The sequence below is a fragment of the Emydura macquarii genome, unplaced genomic scaffold (genome assembly GCF_026122565.2).
Source record: "Emydura macquarii macquarii isolate MOO-44397 ecotype Brisbane River unplaced genomic scaffold, CSIRO-AGI_Emac_v2 contig_1253, whole genome shotgun sequence".
In the NCBI taxonomy this organism is placed as follows: domain Eukaryota; kingdom Metazoa; phylum Chordata; order Testudines; family Chelidae; genus Emydura; species Emydura macquarii.
In genome coordinates this window covers 81730889-81753696 of record NW_027131390.1, presented here as the reverse complement: position 1 = coordinate 81753696, position 22808 = coordinate 81730889, and the positions used below count along the sequence as shown (strand labels likewise).

General features: G+C 38.0%; 1 protein-coding gene across 2 annotated transcripts in view; it reads right to left on the bottom strand.

Annotated features, from left to right (window-relative positions):
* PLA2R1 (phospholipase A2 receptor 1) overlaps nt 1-22808 on the bottom strand; it is an 82460-nt gene that overhangs the window by 5518 nt on the left and 54134 nt on the right. Inside the window, exons 16-26 of one of the 2 annotated variants that reach the window (XM_067549379.1) lie at nt 22758-22793; nt 22048-22205; nt 15548-15612; nt 15053-15156; nt 12323-12465; nt 11194-11311; nt 10139-10269; nt 9412-9556; nt 3623-3861; nt 2858-3026; nt 653-793 (exon numbers count right to left, since the gene is read on the bottom strand). In XM_067549379.1, coding sequence (XP_067405480.1) covers nt 653-793; nt 2858-3026; nt 3623-3861; nt 9412-9556; nt 10139-10269; nt 11194-11311; nt 12323-12465; nt 15053-15156; nt 15548-15612; nt 22048-22205; nt 22758-22793 — 1449 coding nt within the window. The remainder of the gene's footprint in view (nt 1-652; nt 794-2857; nt 3027-3622; nt 3862-9411; nt 9557-10138; nt 10270-11193; nt 11312-12322; nt 12466-15052; nt 15157-15547; nt 15613-22047; nt 22206-22757; nt 22794-22808) is intronic. The other variant, XM_067549380.1, reaches the window with a different exon arrangement.

The window sequence follows — 22808 nt, the reverse complement described above, 5'->3', positions numbered from 1 at the left end:
GCCATTGTTGACAGACAGGATATTGAGCTAGATGAACCATTGGTCTGACCCAGTAAGACTGTTTTTATGTTCTTATTTTTCAGTGGAGCCTTAGGAAGTTAGTTTTCCAACACCCAAAGCAATTCAGTAGGAGTTGGGCACCTAACTCTCTTAGGCACTTTTGAAAATTCCAGCCTCTCTCGTTAAACGAAATATTTTTGTTTCATTATTGCACACCACATGGGAGTTACATTTCTCACTCATGTGCTCTTGCTACAGAAGATATAACAGCTGCTGCATGATGTTAAAACTTAATACTGCACTGCAAAAGTTCAACATTATGCATAGTTATTTTAGAGACTTTAAGTTATAGTTACACTACATAACTTCTAAATTTACAATACAGGTAAAAATCTGAAACTATGCGACTTGTGAAATTGTAATCACAGGATCTTTACCATAATCTTAAGAGACAACGATTTAATTTGATACATTATTCCCAAAAGATAATTCTATCTTGATGTATTTTAGAATATTTGTTAGTTGATTTAGTTAGCTCCAATATCATCATCTTCACGCTCATCTAAAACAAGCCACTATTTCAATATTTATTTAAAATGTTCTGAAGAATACATGACATTTTATTGCTGTAAGATAACTAAAAACAGATTACCTTGCTTTTTGCAAAATTCATATGCTGTATCAAAACTTGTACTCTCAAAAACTGTGGAAAAGCTGTAGCAACTGCTTCTAAATTTTATCCAGGCAACATTTTTTTCTGAGCATAAGCCTCTGTATTCAATTAGTTTCTTTTCTGTGACAGAAATAATATTGTAGGTTTAATGGAGTAACACAATATATTAACAAACATCCCACAAATTATTTTAGAATGATACTACCAATAATTTTACGCTTGAGAAGCATACATGTAAACTGGTAATCTTTTTACTGTATTATGGTATGGAAAATTTTTTTTATTGTAAAAATTATAAAGAAAAATGGAACCTTGACTCACCCACAATTTAGAATTATTTTTCTCCTTTTTACAGGAATAAACTAAACTGAAGTAAGTTACTTCTAAACCCAAATAAGATACAAGTAAGGGATACAGCCATTTAATAAATACAATTTATTGGGACTGATCCTGCTGCCTTTCCTCACCCTAGTTGTCCACTGGAGATATATTAGCTCAATATACATTTTTTAAAATGGGCAATAGATCTCATCCTACTCCCACTGATGCCAATAGGAGTTCAATGCCAGCAGGACTGGGCTCTTGGAGAGGGTAGTGTTGTTCTGTGTTAAAGGAATGTTTAAAAGACACTGCTTACTAGTGCAAAGAACTCAGCACAGATACTACCTGAATTAAATTAAAAACTGTTATTTACTTTTGTATACTCACTTTTGATGTATCATTTTAAATATATAACCAGTGTTCTTAAATATGTCCTTTCCTAATCATATTATTTATGATTATAGTAACACAACAAAGACAGGACATCAGTTTCTGGTCTTACTTAAAACCCCACTCAACACAGAAAATTGCATGGAACTCTATTTACCTCAGGGTTAGGATATTCATGCAAGGATTTTAAATTAGGATTTGGATCCAGGGAATCTAGACAGGAGTCTACTTATTTCTAACCGATAATCACCAAGTAATCCACTCCAGTGAATTTTTTTAAAGTGTATCATACTTCATGCTAAATCTAGTCTTAATCCAAGAAATCTAACATTTCTCTTTTGTTTTTTCCAGTTACAAGAAGGTACTTTCCCCTCTCCTATTGGCCCGAACCCAAAGTCCAGGATTATATATTTTTTTAAATTTAGTTTCATACCAAATTTTAGCCACCCAAAAATCACTGGGATTCACAAAGCCTGAGTTAAACCCCTAGCCTCCCTGTACAATGAATGGGGAGAAACTGCCATCTCAGAACAGGATTCATAAAAGCCAGCACACTAGGCAGCTCCTCATCTCAGCTAGCCAGTGGGTGCCAAGGTGTGCTAAGCTCTGTCCCTCTAATGGAGTTAGGCACCTAAGTCTGGCCTGCAGAGAGGTGCCTCCATCTGCTTCAGATTCTCAGTCATTGGGCCAGAGAGATCATGAGCAAGCATGAAAATGACTCTGTATCTTGGTAGTTTGAGCACTCACTTGGGAGGTGGGAGACCTATGACACAGTGGAACAGCTTCAACAGGAGAGACTGAAGGAGTGCCACATCAGAATACTCAATAGCTCAGTGGTCAGAGCAAGCTCCTGAAAGATGGGACAGCCCTGTTCAAATTCCTTTTCCTCCTCAGGTGGAGAGGGGACTTGAACCAGGGGTCTCCCACATCCCAAGTGAGTATGCTGCCCACTGGGCTAAAAGTTATGAGATGTAGGCTACTACTGCTCATTTTGTGTGAGCTGGCCTGGGAGGCTTGATCGATAGATGAGCTCTGAAAAATGCTTATTGGATGGGGCCTGCAGGCAAGTTAGGCAGAGGAACGCCTATCTTCCTCGGGTTAGTGCATGGCTCTGGGGCTTAGGCATCTGGCATGTGCTGCAGTGCACATGCACAGAGGCAGAAGAGAAGGTGCCTAGGGAACTTTTACTGCAGTAATTTAGGCACTGAGTGAGTTCAGGTGCCTACAGAGTTTGGTGGAAGCTGAGTAAGGGTTTTGTGAATCCCAGTAGGGCCTGATTCTGGGATTTAATCACCTAAAGTAGTTTAAGTCCTTTTGTGCATCTAGCCCTAAATTATTATACATTTTATAATGTTATATTAATCAGTGTTCAACCATGAACCAACATACTTCTGTTCATATACTTCCATAGCCAATATGTAAAACTAAATTTGTAGCTGCCAAGATTTAATATAAAGCTAAACAATGACTTACTAGTTGGCACATGGCAAACTGCTCCTTGTAGAAGTCTTTCACAGTTAGCACTTTTCCATTGCCCATTAGTATCAATATAAACACAGCTGCCCAGTGACTGTGCCTCCTCATCTCCCCAAAAGGTAAACAAAGACTTGGTACCATCTGACCACTCAAAGTTCAATCCATTCTGCCAAAATAAATTTAGGATTATTTCTCTTTATGTGTTACTGTAAGATAAGTAGCTTCTTCTTTTGTGCTGACATCCTTTCCATGGGCTCCAAACCTGGCTTTCCCTCCTCCAAGGCTGGTCCTAACCAAACGATGCAGACACAGTCCCAAGGACCTTTATTATATAATTCTGCAAGATCATCATAAATTATTAACTGAGCCACTGTGGCAGCTGACCACGAATAAAGTGGTTATCTGGATCATAAGGGTTCCAAGAATGAAGCCAAAGCCACTTCAGTGGTCAGGTTACAAAAGACTTTTTGCCTGTGAGTATTCTTTTGCTTCTTCTCTGATTACAATTGACTTTAATGAAGATTATATGTTGTGTTACAACTAGAAATGACCCCAAACTGCATAGCTGGATTTTATTTCAGGATCCAAACTTTCCCCAAATACAGGGATATTCAACTTGAGGTTTTTGTTGCAAGCTCATCTGTATTTACAAATCCACCAATTTCAAGTGAACAAGCATTTCTTTTATTACAACTTGTTGCCTTGTTACTGTAAAAAATAATCTACAGTTTCATACTCATGTGCATAGACTCCATTACGTACATCTGAAGTAGACAGTCCAATCCAGTGGGCATATCCTACTCTGTTTACAATGACAGTAAGGAAGGCTTGGTGATACTGGTCTGTAATGCTGACCAATTCAGTTCCATTTGCCATGCAGGTTTTTAAAGCAGCAAACCAAGTCATATTCCCACGTATTAGTTTATATGTTCTGTTTCCATATTCTAAAGTATCTGGCACTGGATACATCTCAGATGCATCTATGGCATATCTGGATGTATCTGCGACAAACAGAAAGAAAAAGAAAAAATATCAAGAGTCTTCAGTATCAAACATTTTCCTTTAACAGACAATGGTTAATAAATTAACAGTTCTCAAAGCAGCACGGCTATCCTAGAAAACAAATGTAAAAATCCCAAATTTGTTAGTTCTTTTAGGAACTTTCCTGAGACCATTTCAACATAGCACACACACACACAGCACGCGCACATATACACACACATTCATGGCACTCTTGTTTGAAATCACAGCAAGGCCACAGATTGAATTGGCATGGCAAATGAATGGATTCAGTACACAGACGAAAGCTTTCTATCGACTCTCAAACTTTGAATTTCAACAAGAATTTAAATGGCAACTAATGCCAGTGGACCTCAATCCCATGGTAAATACCCAGGACACATTATATACATAGAAACATGCACCAGCTCAGTGAGGCTGTTTTACAGTGATGTTTTGAGTATTAGATTTTTGACTTGGGGGATTTTACACTGACAGTACAGGGCAATGTCGGTGAACTTATATGGCTATTGCCAGTACTGAAATTCATCTGTAGGTAGAAGACTTAAGTCTCTATGGCTGTTCACTATAACCAAATATCTATTTTGGTACTAAAAAAGAAAACAACCCCCAATCAGAAAAACGTTAAATGTAAGCAACGAATAAACCAAGAGATTTCATTGGGAGCACAGGGTGAATTAGGGGAAGAAAAGACATCCTTCCTCTCCATCAGAGCCTGCAGTGTTGCTGTTGCGCCCAAGATCAACATTAGACAATAGTCAGGGGTTCCACTAATGTGCAATGAGTTTTGACATTATACTTCAAGAAAAGGCATGGAGAACATGCATTATCTCATTTGTGAAACCTTGTCAATTTTGAGGGTTAGACTTTTTTGTCTCTAAATATTTGTTGTGCTATAAAATAAAGGAATTTCTTCAGTAAGACTCATTTTTTTTAAGTCAAAGTCACGTATGAGATTGTCTGAACATTAAAAAGGATCTTAAAATAGTCAACGCTTTTTTTATAACTCATTTACAACTTAGAAATGTCTAGATAGTTTGAATATCTGGAAAAAGAAAAAGTTCTGTTCTTAGGCTGACCTGAGATCTTGTGTGTTAAATTTCAGCTCTGAGTAACTGGGTGCAGTCTCTTAAAAACCAGGCAAGACAGGGTATTAAGAAGGAAGTGCTGACACAATCCTAGATCCAGCATCACAAACTGGGCCACTTAAAATACAACTCAGACCTCCTTCAGTGCCCCATACATAATTATTCAGCAAGATGGGGACAGGGCATGTGTGTGCAGAAGCAGAGATGTTGATCATCCTCCAAGTAGGCAGTATACAGGTGTACTAGAGAAGAGGAAACATCCAGGCCTCAGGCAGCCATGTCATGGGGTCCAGGAACAGATTCTAGCCAGGGGGAGAGGTCAGCATGCCTGTTGCTGTGACCGGGAGACCTTTCACGTTCTCAGTGGTGGGAGAAATGGGCAAGGAAAGGCAGGAAAGGACTCTGACTGCCCAACTCCTGTGTCTTCTAGGTAACCCCTAGGAAACCACAAAGTCCAGACTGGTGGGGCATTCAGGAATCTCAAGTGTCTCTCCAGGCAAAGCTTGTTTTCACTGTTGAGGCTCCTGTCACCAAAGACTGCTGCCTGTGTGAACCAGCCTTGGTCACAAAAAGCAGTGTTATAATTAATGAGTAAAAATATAAATATTTGGGAGGATATGCACTTTATTCCCCTCCATCTGTGTTTGTTTTTTTTTTTCCTGTACCATGCGCAGTATTATTTCAGAAATCCCTATCGTTCCACTTCACCATGAACCATTTTAAATGAACGTATTTTTTTTGTCAGAAAAGCCACATGGGCCTCTGAATAGGTGCAGTGCCCAATGTTCATTCATTTGGGGTATGCTTCTTTACTCAGACTCATACCATTTATGCTGCTTGACAGAGTTTGATTGTCCCTTTGGGCACAGCCCTGAGCAAAGGGTAGTGCCAGAGATGAAACACAAAGGAGCAGAAACACCCCTCTGAGGCACAAATTTATGTTTTCCCCTGAATCTGTGAATCATAATTTACTGATGGCCTATGTCAACAACAAATGATGACAAGCCTGTGCTGGCTCAGCTGTACTGGCAGGTGCTGTATGCGGGTGGAGCTTATTCCTCCATATCTACCAGCTCTGGTGGAGGAGGAACAGACACACAATCTAAGCCAAGGTCTGAGTAGTCTGCACAGGGGCATAAGGAGGCTGGTTGCTCCTTCTTGCACACCTGTGTCGTCCAGACTTTGAGCACTTACCGTCTGGGTTTTAATGTGAAGTGTTTACAGTATCCTCCCAGCCTAGAAAGATTCCTTCAAGACCATTGTTAATGCCACTCCATACATCACATATCAAGGGGTAACCTTAGAGGATCAGAATAACAACCCCTTTGATGGGGATCTCCTTGGTCTCCCACCAGACTGAGGAGCTGGAGAAATCCAAAGGTTTGCTTATCTGCTTATCGTGTTAATAAGAGCATCATTTTGAATTGTAAAACATAGATATTTTGCACAGAGTGAGTAATGTACATATACAACAGTAAGGTCTATCTTTTCAAGCAGAGAAAATTGTGCATGAACTCTCTCAAAGTCAAAGATAAGTCCAAATAATACAAAGTCTAAGGGATGCCTTCAGAAATAAGCTGTAAACAGCATCATGTGTCCTATGCAGTATCTCACTGATTCTGGCAAATGGATAAAATACTAACAGAATCAGATGAGAGGGGAAAGAAAAGACCAATTGCACAAAGTTGAAAACACTTACGAGCCAAACCTGTTGGGAGGAAGAATTTAAAATCAGAAAAATGTGACTGATAATTGGGAATTATTTAAAAACTCTTTACTAGATGCCCAAAAAGCCATAGTTCCACAATCCAGGAAGAAGGCCATACAGGTTAAAAATACCAACCTGTTTAGAGGGGAAGTGAAGGCAGCTATACAAACAGAAACATAATATGTAACATAATATGGAAGAAAGGGGAAGTTGGTATTAATTAATATAATCAGAAGCTAGGAATTGTTGAAAATTGATAACGGAATCATAGAAGATTAGGGTTGGAAGTGACCTCAGGAGGTCATCTAGCCCAACCCTCTGCTCAAAGCAAAGGGAAGCAAAGGGACACAAGGAGAAATCTAAAGCCAGGAGAGTTAAGGACAGTAAGAAGGATTTTTTTCAGTATGTTAGGAACAAAAAGAATCCTGACAATGGTACTGGTCCGGTACTAGATGGAAATGGTAGAATTATCAATAATAATGAAGAGAAGGCAAAAGTATTCAATACATATTTTTGTTCTGTATTTGGAAAAACAACAGATGATGTCACATGGTAACACTCTTTCTTATTCAATTAATATCTCACGAAGATGTTAACAGCAGCTACTAACATTAGACATTTTTAAAATCCACAGGCCCAGTAAACTTGCATCCAAAAGTTTTAAAAAAGGAGCTGAGCTAAGGAGCTTGCTAGTCTGTTAATGTTGATTTTCAATAAGTCTTGGAATACCAGGGTAGTTCCAGAAGACTGGAAGAAAGTTAGTGTAGTGTCAAAAGGGTTAACAAGATAACAGTGGTTATTAGAGGTTATTAGGTTATTATCAGTGGTTATTAGAGGCCTGTCAGTCTGACATCAATCCCAGTCAAGATAATGGAGCAACTGATATGGGACTTGATTTATAAAGTGTTAAAGGGGAGTAATATAATCACTGCCTATCAGCGTTGGATTTTATGGAAAACATCCTGTCAAAAAAAACTTGGGTGTTTTTATGTGATTACAAGTTTGGTTGATAAAGGTAACAGTGTTGATGTAATAGTTAGACTTCTATAAAACATTTGACTTGGTACCACATGATCTGATTAAAAAACTAGAATGATATAAAATTACCATATGACCTGAAGAATAGTTATGTATAGCTCAAAAATTTGTCTCTTTCACCAAGAGAAGTTGGTCCAATAAAAGATATTATCTCAGCTACCTTGTCTCACTAATAAAATTAGCATGGGACACATTCAATGGATTAAAAGCTGGCTAAATGACAGGTCTCAAAACATAACTGTAAATGGGGAATCAAACGGGAGTGTTTCTAATGGGGTCCCAGAGGGATCAGTTATTGACCCTATGCTATTTACATTTTATTAATGACCCAGAAGAAAACAATCATAACTCATAAAATTTGCAGATGACACAAAAATTGGGGGAGTGTTAAATAATGAAGAGGACAGGACACTGATACAGAGTGATCTGGATCTCTTGATAAGCTGGGCACAAGCAAACAATATGTATTTTAATTTAACATGGGTAAATGTAAATGTATACATCTAAGAAAAAAGAAAATAGAGCATAATTTACATGATGGGGGCCTCTCTTCTGGGAAGCAGTGACTCTGAAAAAGTTTTGGGGGTCAGGGTAGATAATAAGCTAAACATGAGCTCCCGGTGCAGCACTGTGGCCAAAAGGACTAATGCAATCCTTGGATGCATAAACAGGGGAATGTCAAGTAGGAGTAGAGAGGTTATTATATCTCTGGATTTGGTACAGGTTTGACTCTTGTGGAATACTGTGTCTAGTTCCACAATTCAAGAAGGATGTTGCTAAATTGGAGCAGGTTCAGAGAAGAGCCATGAGAATGATTTAAAGGATTAGACAACATGCCTTATAGTGACTGACTCAAGGAGCTCAATCTATTTAGTTTAACAAAGACACAGTTAAGGAGTCACTTGATTACAGTCTATAAGTACCTACATAGGGAACAAATATTTAGTAATGGGCTCTTCGGTCTAGCTGGAGTAGCTGGAAGTTGAAGCTAGACAACTTCAGACTGGAAAAAAGATGCAAAATCTTAACTGTGAGTAATTAATTATTGGAACAATTTACCAAGGGTTGTGGTGGACTCTCCATCACTGCCAATTTTTAAATCAAGATTGGATGTTTTTCTAAAAGATATACTCTAGGAATTGTTTTGGGGAAGTTCTATGATCTGTGTTATACAGAAGGTCAGACTAGATGATCGCAACAGTCCCTTCTGGCTTTTGAATCTATGGAAAAACCCCCAACTATATTAGGTCATTTAGTCTATCTTCCTGTCTGTGTGGATTGTTCTCTACAGTACTTTTTTCCTAGAGTTTTGTGTAATTCAGTTGTACAGGACTTGTACTGAATCTCACTGTCAGTTGGTTTTTTTTCCTGATAGACTACATTTCATGCCATTAGTCTAAGTTATGCATCACACTGAATACCTGCTCATGATCTAAGATATGCAATGTACAGCCAGAAGAGAAAAAAAGATAATACTTTTGGTACTGCTCTTGTAGCAGTGTTGATTTATCCGAAATATTACAGATAATTTGTAGTTTTAGACTGTTGATGTGAAACTGTGTAAGAGGTAATTTACATGCCATGGTTTATAAGAGTTTATACAACATACCACAACCGAGAAAGAAGAAAGTGAGTAAGTTAATTAATTAACAGTGGAGGTGGCTGAGGATGATGATAAAACAGAAACAAATCCTTACCTTGAGTCTTTTGACAGATAAAACCATAATTTTTCTGACAGCTTTCTAAGTACCATTTTCCCGTAAAATGAAAATTATGGTTATTTGATACCAAGGTGCACAACGGAACTTGTTCTTGAATTTTAGCACCGTTAAACCTCTGACCCTGTAATAAACATATAACATGATAATGAATAAATACTGCCTAAAACTGACATAAGTCTTAAAATAAAAATCATTACTAGAGAAAGTATGCAGAAGATTAAGCAGCTGACAGTCATTAAACATGAACATTTCAATGTACAACACCACAATTAAAAACTGAAACATCATAATGAAAAATGTGCATAATTAAGTTGAAAGCATGTGAAATCAGAACTCACTAAATACTTCTCTAAGCATAGAGCAATACACTCATGATAATTTTGATTCCCAAGTTTCTCTGGGGCAGATTTTAAAAACCACTCGTTTTGTACCCAATTTTGTGCCTGTAAATAGCAGTAGGAGTAAATGGTGGAATGTGTGTGTCTACCTGATTGGAAGTGTAAATCAAATAGCTAGATGTCTACCAACGACCATTTTTGCTCACATTTAATTGGATCTAGAAAACTGTGCCCACAATTATTAGGAGGTACAAAAGTGAGACCAGGTTGAGCCCCTGTCAAAAATCAGGCCCTATCCTTAAAAAAAAATCACAATTATTATACTAAACAACACCTTCCCGCAAAATTCATTTAATAAAACTTACATGTACTACTTCAACTGGAGACCAATTGGAATAGGTCTTTGGCTTTTCATTCACCCATTTTCCATAATCCTCACTCTGCAGACCTATCCAAACACTAGTCTTCTGTCCAAACAGATTCATTGTTATGAAAGCTGCAAAAAGAAATGAAGACATTTTAAAGCCTAAGTTATTGTAAGGCATCTGTGCAACTAAAAAAATCTATTAATATCCACAACTAGCACATTAAAACGAAGAATAAACTTAATTACCAATCAATGCCATTTCATAGTTATTGTCCTTATTAGAAGGAAAGAGCATTAGCAGCATTTCATTTCCATCTAATCTTCAATTTACTGATACTGATGGACTTCACTGGGGTCAGGATCTAGTTCATTATCTAATTAGATTGGCGAGGTTACCACAGTAGTTGGAACAATTTAAATTTTTTGATGTGACTGTTTCACTGAAAATGCATTTCTCCATTACAGTTAAAAATTAGACTGCTAAATGTAAAGCCTGAAGACTATATTTTTAGTTCAACTAAAAAAGTTTTACATACATGACAAATTTTAACCTGTGATTTTTTTTTGAACAGGGAATATAAAAAATGCCAAGTGTACAGGTGTTTATTATACTGACTGGTCCAAACTAGAATCTATGAAAAGCCAATCTAATATAGTGCAGAAAAGGTTTTTATTATATTTATATTTATTATTATTTATAAAGGAATTTTATAAAGCAAGCTTTAAAAATGTATCCCTCTATCTTTGGCATTTTTAATTCATTCATCACATTAGTATGTAAGCACAAAGTGTTGTGCAAACAGTAACTAATCCACAAAATACACTTATGAGGAAGACAAGGAAATACTATCCCGTTTCACAGTTTGAGAAATTGAGGCATGGAAATTTTAAAGGACTTGTTCAAAGTCACTGAGAGATTTAGTAGCACAGCCAACTTTGGAATTTGAGTGTTCTTATCTCCAGTCCTGTAATTAAAATTATGCTTTACTTCTTAATAAAATAAATACAAATTCTTCTTTATTGTAATGCAATACAGCATTATCTTTACTGTACCTTGTTCTACTTCATTTTCAATAGAAGCGAGTGACCCATTTTGTTTACTGCAGAATGTTTGAGCAGAGTACCAGCTCCTCAGATGGTTTGGATCCTTTGGAATTTGCATCAAAAAACACTATTCCCAAAAAGCAGAAAATGTTTATTTTTTTACATGTTTCAAATGAGTTAGGTGGTTGTTAAAGGTGCTGTATCGACATCCCTGAGGACTGCAGTCTTCTGATTATCCACAGAAGAGGTGCAGAAGGGCAATGGCCTGCCATTGTGTTTGAACTCTACGCAGGCATGACAATCATTTCCAGGGGAGGACCCATTTCAGTTGGGTCATGGATACTTTGATATGGACATCTGCCCATCAGGAACTGGGCTGAAACCATGAAATCAATTCAGACAGGCCACTGACAAGCTAACAGTTATTTACCTAAATGCATCTCTTCTACATTCTTGGTATCAATTTTCAGTCACAACTGAACAGGGCTGGATTCAAAAGAGTTGTTAACTGTGAAATGTTCCGTGGGCCAAATTTAACCCTGAAGCCAATGTAGTTTAACCAGGGATGAATCTGGCTACCTGTCTGTCCCTGGTACAGAATTCATAGGTTTAATATAAACCAGAAGAAAATTTTACCATTGGAACTCTAGAGGGGGCAAACACTCAGGTTTATAATCTTTTAGTAACATTATTGTAACAACATGTAAAAGAGTGTGACAATTTCTGAAGGAAAAATGCAGAGCTGCATTTAGCACAGTCTTGTCATATTGGAATCATATTTCTAGGCAATAAAAGTTTTCTTAGTACATATGTCTTAACTGGGCCAGTGGATCTGCAACAGGCGAAGGCCCCAATCCTGCAGTCACTGAACACACATGACACAAAAACACAAGTAATTTCACACACAAGCACTCCCATTTTACCCCACAACTTAATGGGAGTACTTGGGTAAAGGCACTGATCAGCATAAGCATTTGGCAAATTGGGGCCTATATTTATATGCCTAAAAAGCCTATTGTCAAAAGGAAAAACAATACCTTCAATAATTAGCAATGTCTTGAAATAGTCCAGTTTCTATCATAAATTTGCAATGTGTTTTGAACAAACAAAAAAAAATACTTTTTTTTTTTTTTTTTACCTTGAATCCAAAGTACAACCATCCTTCGGGACATACTCCTTGTTGGTTATGGTCTTTTAGAATCTCTCTTTCTATTGTCCATGCAGTTTTACGCTTACAAATAGAAGGAAGAGAAATGGTACAGTTTTCATCACCCCAGAGTCCTGTGAAAAATAGTTATAGAAATTACATTAAGACATTCATGTTAGAAAAGTTGCTATATGACATAGATCTGATAACTGGAAATTACTTTTTCTCAGATGATATTGTTAATATTGCTATAAATGTATTGGCCAAATGGCACAAGGCCCTACATTCAACTCGATGGTATTTCTTTGTATGTCTTTCTCTGTCAGAGATGGCCAAGAACCAGAATTTACATTCTGCTGGTAATTCTGACATTTTGAATTTTGTTTTCATTCTGAAGTGGAACAAAAAGCTGAAATTTTGAGATTTGCTGTGAAATAAAAATTCAGAAAAATTTTGATTTGAGACCATTGAAATATTTTGTTTCAATAGAGCTGAAGCTTTTTGTTTAGATCGTTTTGATTAATTAGATGTTTATATTGTATTAAAAATTAAACACAATATATGAATATTAAATATAATATTTAAATAATTTAATAATATATACATCTAAACAAAATGAATTAAAACTACGCTATCAACACAAAAATATTTCAAACTATCAAAGTGAAAATTTAGACTTTTTTCTGTTGAAAAATGTTTTCAGAATCAACATGTTCCTGCTACCCATTTCAGTTTCAACAAAACTGTCAATGGAAATATTTTTAACCCACTCAAATCTATATAACACGACAACTTTTAAAAACTGCCGCTGGTCAATTCCCAAATTTCAAAACTGGAAAACCAGAAAAGCCTGATTTGTACTAAAATCAGATCCACAGAGTTCCCATTTGGTGCTGGAAGCAGAGTAAGTTCCCTGTCACCCTCTGTTGCCACCTACACATATCATAGACAGAAGCTTATTAGAGAGATGCACATTTCCTTGCATATGTAGGCTGAGCGGTACGCCTATCTGGGGCCCTTGCTCTCATCTTGGCCAGTATCCCCAGCTGGGCCTCTTGCCTCACCAATCTGGCCAGTCAGTCCCCTCCTCCAGGCAGGCTCCTTTCTACCTTCACCCCCTGCCAAGTCCTCTCTTGCTACAAGCTCCTTGCCCACCCTCTAGCCAGGCCCCTTCATCCTCGCCTTCATTTACACTTAAGTTGAATAATACACAAACTTGGTCTACATAAGCAGTGAAGTGTGCAACCCTCTAGTGACAATTTTATTGCCGAGAATTATATACAACATAGAGGGTCTGAGGCTCAGAGGTGCTGAGCATCAGCAACTTCCTGGGGAATAGCTGGAGTGGAGTGTCAGCTCAGTTCATCTACTATGCTCTTAAAACCTTCCTGACTGTGTTGGCAGACTGTGATGACACTTACTGGAAAATAAAAGAGTAAATAATCACAGGGTGTCATTTCAAAGTCAGCCTAAGAATAACAGGAAAGTCCAGTTTTTGTCTGATTTCATCTGTTCTCTTTCTTGCAAGCTCTACTAAACATCTTCACTTTTGGCTGTGAGACCCGCCAACGTCTTTTTCAAAACACATCAGTGCCTTGGTTATTCCATGATGGAGCAGTGAGCAATGGATACTACCATAGTTGAATCAAAACATGTGCTCCTATAGTAAGTAGTATCTGCACTTGCCCACACATTTCATCTTTGGTTGCCCTCATCATCACTTCAAAATATTGCTTCTCACAATATAACAAAACTACACAACTTACATTTGCTGCTCAACCTACTCTTAACATTGAATATATTTCGACAAACAGCAAACATCTTTTTGGTTAACACCTGGTGTTGCCAATCCCAAGCATTCGAAAATCATAAGTCAGGTCCCAAAAAATCATGAGATTGTTAAAAATAATACATTTTAGGTTCTTTTTTTAATTTGACTTCTGCTTTTTGAACCTAGGGTGCACCTGAGTTAAATTTTTTTTTTTAGCTTTTCTCCACTGGCACAAGGGCTAGAAAGTTAATTTAATTGAAAAAAAACCCCCAAAAGCTGAGATTCTCAAGTTAGCAAAAGAGCTGGGGCTTTAAGAAAAACACCAAATATCACAAGATTCATGATAAAATCTTGAGTTAGCAAGCAAAAATATAGATCCAACTAATGATGTAAGGCACTGACAAAGGAATAACAAAATACTGTACCAACAATCCCTAAGCAAATTGGCTAAAGAACCAAAACTGAGCTAGAGCACTGAGTAAATAATGTTTTGTGTTGGCATAACCAGAGTTTACAAAAGTATTAAAAAAAACATTATTAAATCCATCCGGCTCATTTGTTTGGGATGAACAACTGACTGAAAACTGGCAGGGCATTAGCATTACTGCTGTGCAAGAAAACGTTTTCTAATATGCACTGAAGATTCACTGTATGATTGGACAATTTATAATTTTGATATTAAAATTTTGAAACTTTAAATATATTTGTTTTAGATGCTTAAGGCCAGTTTCTGAGAATACTCAGGTTATTTTGCTATTGCTTTGTTCCAAATAAGAGTGTCACTATCTAGAGACCACTTACTGAAAAACAAATTAGATTGTGGGTTATTTTGCATGTTCTAGCGAAATATAAACCTCAATCTAATTTAGCAATAAAAAGAGTAATAACCCTTCAGGCCCATAAAATGATCAGCTTCTGATTAATGCAACATAGGGAAATATAAAATTGACCTGTTTGTGACGAAATGAAGCCACATCTTTCACCTTGTGTGCGCACAGATCTTTCTCTTCCTTCATTCCAGTTCTGATAGACTAATGGTGACCCATCTCTCCAGCTGCATAGAAATGTTAAACATTTAGTGACATTCTCCTCTTTGTCCACACCTAAAGTTGCCACTCACATGAATAAATGCCACCAAACAGACATGTGATAGAAAATGCCCCTTAATTAGCTCACAAAAAAGCTATTCACATTGTTGTGTTATGTCCATTATAGTCCTTTTGGAAGAAATACCTTAAAAATGGGAGTAAAAAGTAATAAATTCTGAATTACAGCCCTCCCCCCGCAACCGGAGTTGATCCTTGACATCCCACTCAGTCATAAAACACAGTCTTATTTTGTTAAATCAAAAGGCAACTTGTAAACAAGACCTTTCAATTAAAAAAAACCCCAAAAAACAAGAAACAAAACAAAAAACTCAAGCACACACTTTAGTACATTCTTACCGAAATCCATCACTAGGTACTTCTGAGTGCAATCCAATCCACCAGTGCACATCACTTTTTGATAGCTGTAAGAATTTTTTTTTACCAGTGTTTAATTACATATAGTTCTCCTAGTAAAGCATAAACAAACACCTAAGGCCCAGTCCTGCTCCCGCCCAGGTCAATGGGAGCAACACCAGGTTCAAATCCTGATTACCTTAATTTGTGTGAGTCAGCCTGCTGACTTCAGTGAGACTATCCATGCAAGGAGAGCAAGATTTAGCCCTGATTTTGCACTTGGTTCTCTGATTTACAGAGGATAAATTGCCAGTTTTAGGGATTTGCAACTTGTCTGTAAAACTATGCTCTGGCCTGAAAATGGCTACACAGGTTTGAATCTGAACTTGTTTTGTTTACTTAAGATTTTTTTTTTACATCAAGTAATTTATTTAACTTCCAAAACGCAAACATTCCCTTTTAGTATTAAAATAATGTCAAACAAAGTTTGCAAATTGGTTACTGCACATGTTTAACTCTATTACAGCTTTCCACTACAGATTTTGTAGTGTTCTTTTTCATTCAGAGAACAGATACAATACAGACAGCAACACTATAAGCTTCTACTCACTGCCCTGCCAACATGCCTCTCCCCTGAACTGTGGGTGGGATCCTCTTCTGGGGTGACATGTCTGTTGAGTGTTTATACACATTTAATTCTTGGCCTCTCTGTGAGACAACTAACAAAGCAAACAGCTGGTTTTAAATGTGCATGATACTGAAAATGCAGTTATGTCAATGAGAAGTAGATACTTTTCCCATAAAAATTTTCAGTTCATACACTCAGTAGTAGAGAAGGTGGCCATAATACATGTTGGCCAAATTCTGCTCTTAGTTACTGATTTTATTGGGGCCCCATCATCATAAACGAGAGCAGAATTTGGCCTATTTACAAAAAAATATAGACACTCCTGATAAAAGAACGAGATTAAGTAGTTAGATCACTTTTGTGATTTGCTAAATATGGAAAAATTGTAACTAACATTCAGACCATGCTATGTAGTTTCAGGGATCTGCTGAGACACATGGAGTTTCAATTCTCCTTGTCACACCTTGAAATACCTTCAAAAAAGTTTCTCATGCCTGATTGTGATCAGTGAAAGGACTATATTAATTCTATTCAAACTTTTTACAACTTTAATGGAAGCTGCCCGTGCTCCTGCTACCACTGAAGTCAATGGTAAAACTTCCAAAGAGAATAGGATTAAGTCCTGTGTTTCCTACAGAGGCTACGATAGCTCAAGGATACTTGGCTATACTGGGCTTTAAAACCAGCTGGAGCTCCGGTGTAGACAAGACTCTGGTGGCCAGAACTGTTTTTACAACTGAGGTTTAACTAAATCAGTTACAGGAATAGGTCTGTCTGCTTGAGCCTTGTCCACATTGCAGCTTCAGCTCGTTTTACCAATTTGATGTTTCCCCTGTGCAGACAAGGCCTGAGGCGCAAATATTGCCTCATCCTCAAAGGAACGGAGTGCCTCCTTTGAGGTCCTGAGCAAACTCAACTCCTTCTGAAGTAAATGTGAACTGAGGGCACTCAATACCACATGGGATCATGCTCAGAATCTGACGTAATACCCATGAATTAAACTGGATTATTTACATACATTAAATTTACAAGAATTATTTAAATACAACTGAGAGCAGAATCTGCCTCTTTTTTTTTTTTTGTAAACGCAAGATAGCAAATCCTCTTTTTTCCTAGATCCTTGAAGGATATGCTGGTAAAGTTAGCATAAAAGGCAACATGATTTTAAAACTTGTTTTGTTCTTTTGAGAAACCATTAATAAATACCCATTATTTTTTTTTAAAATGAAAAAATATTTTAAAAAAATGGCTAAGTAAATGCAGCTTCACAATCATTTTGATCATTTTAAAAATGATTTAAAATCAGAAAAATATTGTAAGAGTTATAAATGCTTCATGAACGAAATGAATATTTTAAGTAAAACCAGTTTATAATCTCAACAGAGCATAGACTATAATAAGAAGCAATAGACCTGGTGACTGACTCATCTGCTGTACCATGTACACAAGGATAAGATGTTCTTTCATAACAACCTGTCCCTGTTTAAACCCATTTTCAATATATTTTGTATGAAAATTCTCACTGTCTACTACAGATGAAAACATATCTAATAAGAAACAATTCTGCTTATGTTTTTGTTGTGCTTTTTAAGGTAAAAGTAGAGAGGACTTTACACACTGAAAATAAAAGTAGGCAGAAACAATTACTGCTTAATATCTTTTTGGCTCAGCAGTAGTTGGTGATCTTTTAAATTAGTGCTGCAGAATGTAGCATTCCTCTGACTAAGGCACCAGAATCATAACTATTCAATTATGTGCTTTTTGTATTTTTCTTCCTTCATTTTTTATCACTATGGACATTTAAATGAAAACAGGCTCTTTGTTTCTTGGGAATTCATCTGTTTCTGCAGCTATTTCCCCCATTTAAAATCATAATAATCTGTTTACTACATCACAACAGTTGCTATGGAAATTCTGATTTAATACACAAATGAAAATTACGATAATTTAAAAGCAAAAATCCTGTTTTCAAACAAATGACCTTAGTAACAAAAGGCTCTAATTCAGAAAAAAATCATATACAGCATTCTAAAGTATGGAAGTTAGGAGTGATGCCCTGGACTAGCCTATTCAGAGGAAAAGTTGACCTATTGTGCAAGGTCAAACGCATCCAGCTCTGGATCTGCTTCGTGAGTGGGGAGCTTGTGCATTCCCAATTCTTGCTCAGTAACTACAGTAACTACAGCCCTTCAATTACCTCTTTGCAGATGTATGCTAGAAAGAGGACTTCAGAACATTCAAGTATGGGAAATTTCTTACCTGATAATTTCCTTTCTGCTAGCAGCACTTCTCACACTTCTTATACATATGAGCTATTGACCTGCTCTCTGCAGTTTCCGGGATCAGTTCAATGATGCTATAACACAGCCCCAGCTAGTTATGTCTCCTTCTCCAGCATGGCACCATAGATTTATTTCAAAGCTGTATAAAGGCCTTATAGAATATGATTAATAACAATAGCTCCAATGCCAACCACTAAACCACATACAGTAGGCTAACAGGCCCACAAATTGTAGGTATAAAAATTAAATTTCGCCTCTTGGCTAAGAAGCCATCCAGGGAGGGTAGACTTGTGGAAGATGCTGCTATGAGAAAGGAAATTATTGAGTATGAAATGTCTCATTCTGCAGCCTAGTGTCTCCCATGAGATGTATCGGAAAGAATAAGCAGTGAACAGAAGTAGGGAGAATTAATAAAGTCAAATGAGATATGGAGAGCACTCCTCACCCCCAAATTAATTGCCAAAGTGGCAAGCTACTTCTGGCTCATTGCATGCAGCACCTTCTGGCCAAAGGAGATCTCTGAAGAGGATAGAAAGTCCTCCTTGTAGTATCCAACATAGGTATTAATAGAGGACCACATTGCCGCCCTGCAGATCTCTGCAATGGAAACACAGGCTCTTTCTGCCCGTGAAGTTATCAGAAACCTCATGAAAGGTGTTTGACTCCACCAGCAACAGATGGACCTGATATTTTCTATGCCTCTACAATGCATAACTTGATCCATCTGGCCAGGGAGCATTTCAGTACTCAGAGCCCTTGGCACTTTGGATGAAAGGATGTGAACAAGAAACCAAGTTCTCTTGTTGATTCATTACATTTGATATAGATCTTTAGTGCTTTATGAACATCCAGATTATGCCACAGCTTTTCTGTAGGATGCCAAAACCGGACAGAATGGTGGATGGTCTCCTGTGAGGCATGGGAAGATGAGTTCATCTTTGGCAAGAAAGATTTTCACCTTATCATGGAACATGCAATAAGGTTCCTGCAGGAAGTCGCCAACTCATCTAGCAGACAGGATGATGACTGTGTGGGGAGGGGAGGGACGGTTTTGGTTTGGAAGTACGTTTGCCAATTTTCCCACAAACAGGAGAGCGCCTGTGAATTTGGATGAGCAGAGGACGTGTTTGGAGTTAGTGTCTGCAGGGTGTAGATAGATGTGGCACTTGGCATAACTCTGGCTGAGAACCTCATTGCATCCACTGAGGCATCGGCCACGAAGGCTGCTGCTAGGGTTATTTTCTGAAGGGTGGATCAGAGGTGAGGACAGTCCTTGTTTTCCTTGGCCTTAATGTCATCCACCCAGGATATTGTGCCTCTTGCAAAACATGTAGTGGCCATGGATGTTCTAACAGAGGCTGAGGAAGCCACCAAATCCCCTTTCTATCAGTTTTATCTCAGGGAATTTCCCATTGGATGGGATTACAATATCTTTTGCCAGAGATGCCACTGCAGCATTGACCTTTGGTATTTCTGTGATTTTATTTTTTGGCTTAAAATACTAAGTTCATGCCTGCATACATGCTTACCCTTGTCAGGGGTTTCCCATTCATCTCTGATCACATTTTCAAAGGATGGATGCAGCAGGATTGCTGTCTTGGAAAAATATTTGGATGGCAGATATTTGCCCTTAGACCTTAGTTCTTGCTCTGGATGGGTCTGGATGAAACATGCTATCTTTCTATGCATGGTCTTTTTTCCATGCCCTGCTAAGGCCCTGAATCCAAGAGCTCTCCTTCCTTGGTAGAGAGATGGTGCCTGAGTCAGAGGATAAATACCACTTAGATTTCTTAGAATTTTTTTCTTTCCCTTTTTATTCTTTTTGGATTTTTTGGTCCCTTTTGCCTGCTTTACAGGAATTGTCACTCAGCTGTGGCCAGGGCCAGGTCTCTTGTGGGTCATTTTATTTAGGGCCTTGAACCCTCTCCTTCTGTGTATTCCCTCTCAGGGTCCCACTCCCCATGCTTGGGAGACGGGGTCTCATTGTTAAACTCCTTGGATTTGCCGTTGGGAAGAAGGGAAGCTGTGTAGGAGCCTGCCTTTTGACCCAAGGAGCTTAGGACCCACTTCAGTATCTGGGGAGTGGGAGAGGGAAGGTGGGAATGACAAGGTGCCCCTTAAGGGTTTTTCCTTATGGCCCAGTGCTGTGCTGGGACTTACCTCTTGAGCTGGCTGTTGTCCCCCTTCTCCTTGGATTCTCTCCCTGATAGTTCTGCATCTCTACACTGGGATTTTCTGCACTGGAGTGCAGGGGAGGGGACCCGACATGTCAGTCCAACTTAAAGGCCCTGTGCCCTGGCAGTGCGAGGGTTGGTCGGCTGTGGACAGGCAGGTCATAATTCATCCTTGGGAGAACCTATAAAATGCTGCCTTACATATGGGAATACCATTCTGATTTATCCTGGTGTGTGCTGGGCAGCCCTGATGTGCCTGAAGGGCAGCAGAGAAGTCTGACATGGCTGCAGTGCTGGATCCAGCTAACTGAGACCACGACATAGCTCTCTACCGGGACCAGGGGAATGGGAGGAAGGGAAAGTAAAAGTTGCTCATTATTATCCAAAAAAACCCAATTAAAATTAACACAGGAAAAGAAATTATTGGAAGCAAAGCGAACCACCACTGAACTGCTGAGACAGAAGATCTGGATGCAAGCCAGAATAAGGGACGTAATCAGCAGGGGCTACGTTACAGGATTGAACTGCCCCTCCAAAACTGCGGACAGGAGAACAGCCCATGCATACCAGTACTGTGAGAGATGCTGAGCTGCAGAAAGATACATCAATCCCATATTAATATTGCACATTAATCAGTCCATGTAGATTCTGTTAGTGCACTTTAAAGTAGTGCTATTTGAAACAGTACTACATCAAAACACACCAGAGAACCTTTAGTGAGCTCCAGCAGCATCTACACAGACCAATACATTAGTGCGCTTTAGAAGTCACTCCCTTATAGAGTGCATTGCCCCACCATATAGATAAGCTCTGAATATGTTCTCCAGTATCATTACCCAAAGCCTAGATACAATTTACTATATGAGAAGAGAGTATTGCTGTGCAACGGTATAAGGCTAAATCTGGCCTTATGCAACTGCATCCATAGCCCCCTCTGTGAGTGAGCTAAGAACGATGATAGCAAATTTGGACTGAATGCAGCTGCAGCAACTCCTGTGGCCTGCACAGACACAGAGAGATGAGTGGAACAAAGAGAAAGAAGCTTATGATAAGTAGGTGCAGTGCATGCAGTGTGGGAAAGCTCCGTTATACGAACTCACCCTTCCAAAACACTTCCACAATTTTGGAGTAAGGAGCTGTTTTTTGTTTCTCTTGACACTTATGCAGCAAGCTGACCTGTCTCTTGAGTAGTTCAGACCACTGCAACTACCACTGAATACTCTAAAAGGTTACTAACATTCAGCAGGATGGTCCTTTCGAATAATAAAATAAGAAATAAAATAGTAATGATATAAGCAAAATCGTTTCTAAAATAAAGTGTCTTTTAAAGTTTTATAAAAGACAACAGAAAAGCAGAAATTCCAAAAGTATTAATGATTGTTACTGAAATGCAATTTTGCAAAAGGTTTGTCTTGTTACCTGTTTTATTCTACTGTGAATAAATTTTTGTTCATTAGAGGATTGTATTGTGACTATATCACCACGAAGCCAACTGCAGATGAACTCAAAGATGGTCCATTCTGAGGCACTAATATGAAAGAGGTATTCTGCTCCTTGATAATAAGACCAAGATGGTTCTAAAATAGAAGCAAAAGATTCAGATGTGTTGTGAAAGGTTTATGGATTCTTACATGGAAAATTCTTTGCAACTAACAAAACGTATAGCTGAATATACTATGTATCACGGGACAGATTCCATAATAAAAAACCCCTCTCATTATTTTTGATCTATCATATTACAAACAAACCCACAGAGATATTGAGTCTGGCCTGAATTATACCCTGTGCAACTCCAATGATATTAATGGGGCTGCACAGTATGTAGGCAAAGGCAGAATTTGGCACGTTGATTTTAATGTATCTCATAGGATACCAAATTCCTACACCATCTGCTCTTGGCCAGATTCTCATACCTTTAGTTGAGTAGTATCTTACTTCTTGAGTACTCCCAATATGACTAAGAGTGGCAAAATTGGGCCTTACAGAAACAATGAGATAAATAATACTTACGTTACTTAATGGGAGTTTAACTTAGAACTTTCTATTAATTATTTTTACTCATAGGTTAAATATATAATTCTAAATAACAGCTTTTCAAGATGTGAAAACTAAATACTGCTTTTTCATACCATTTATGTACCACTCTGGACTCTTTGGCTTAACACCTGTAAAGAAATAAT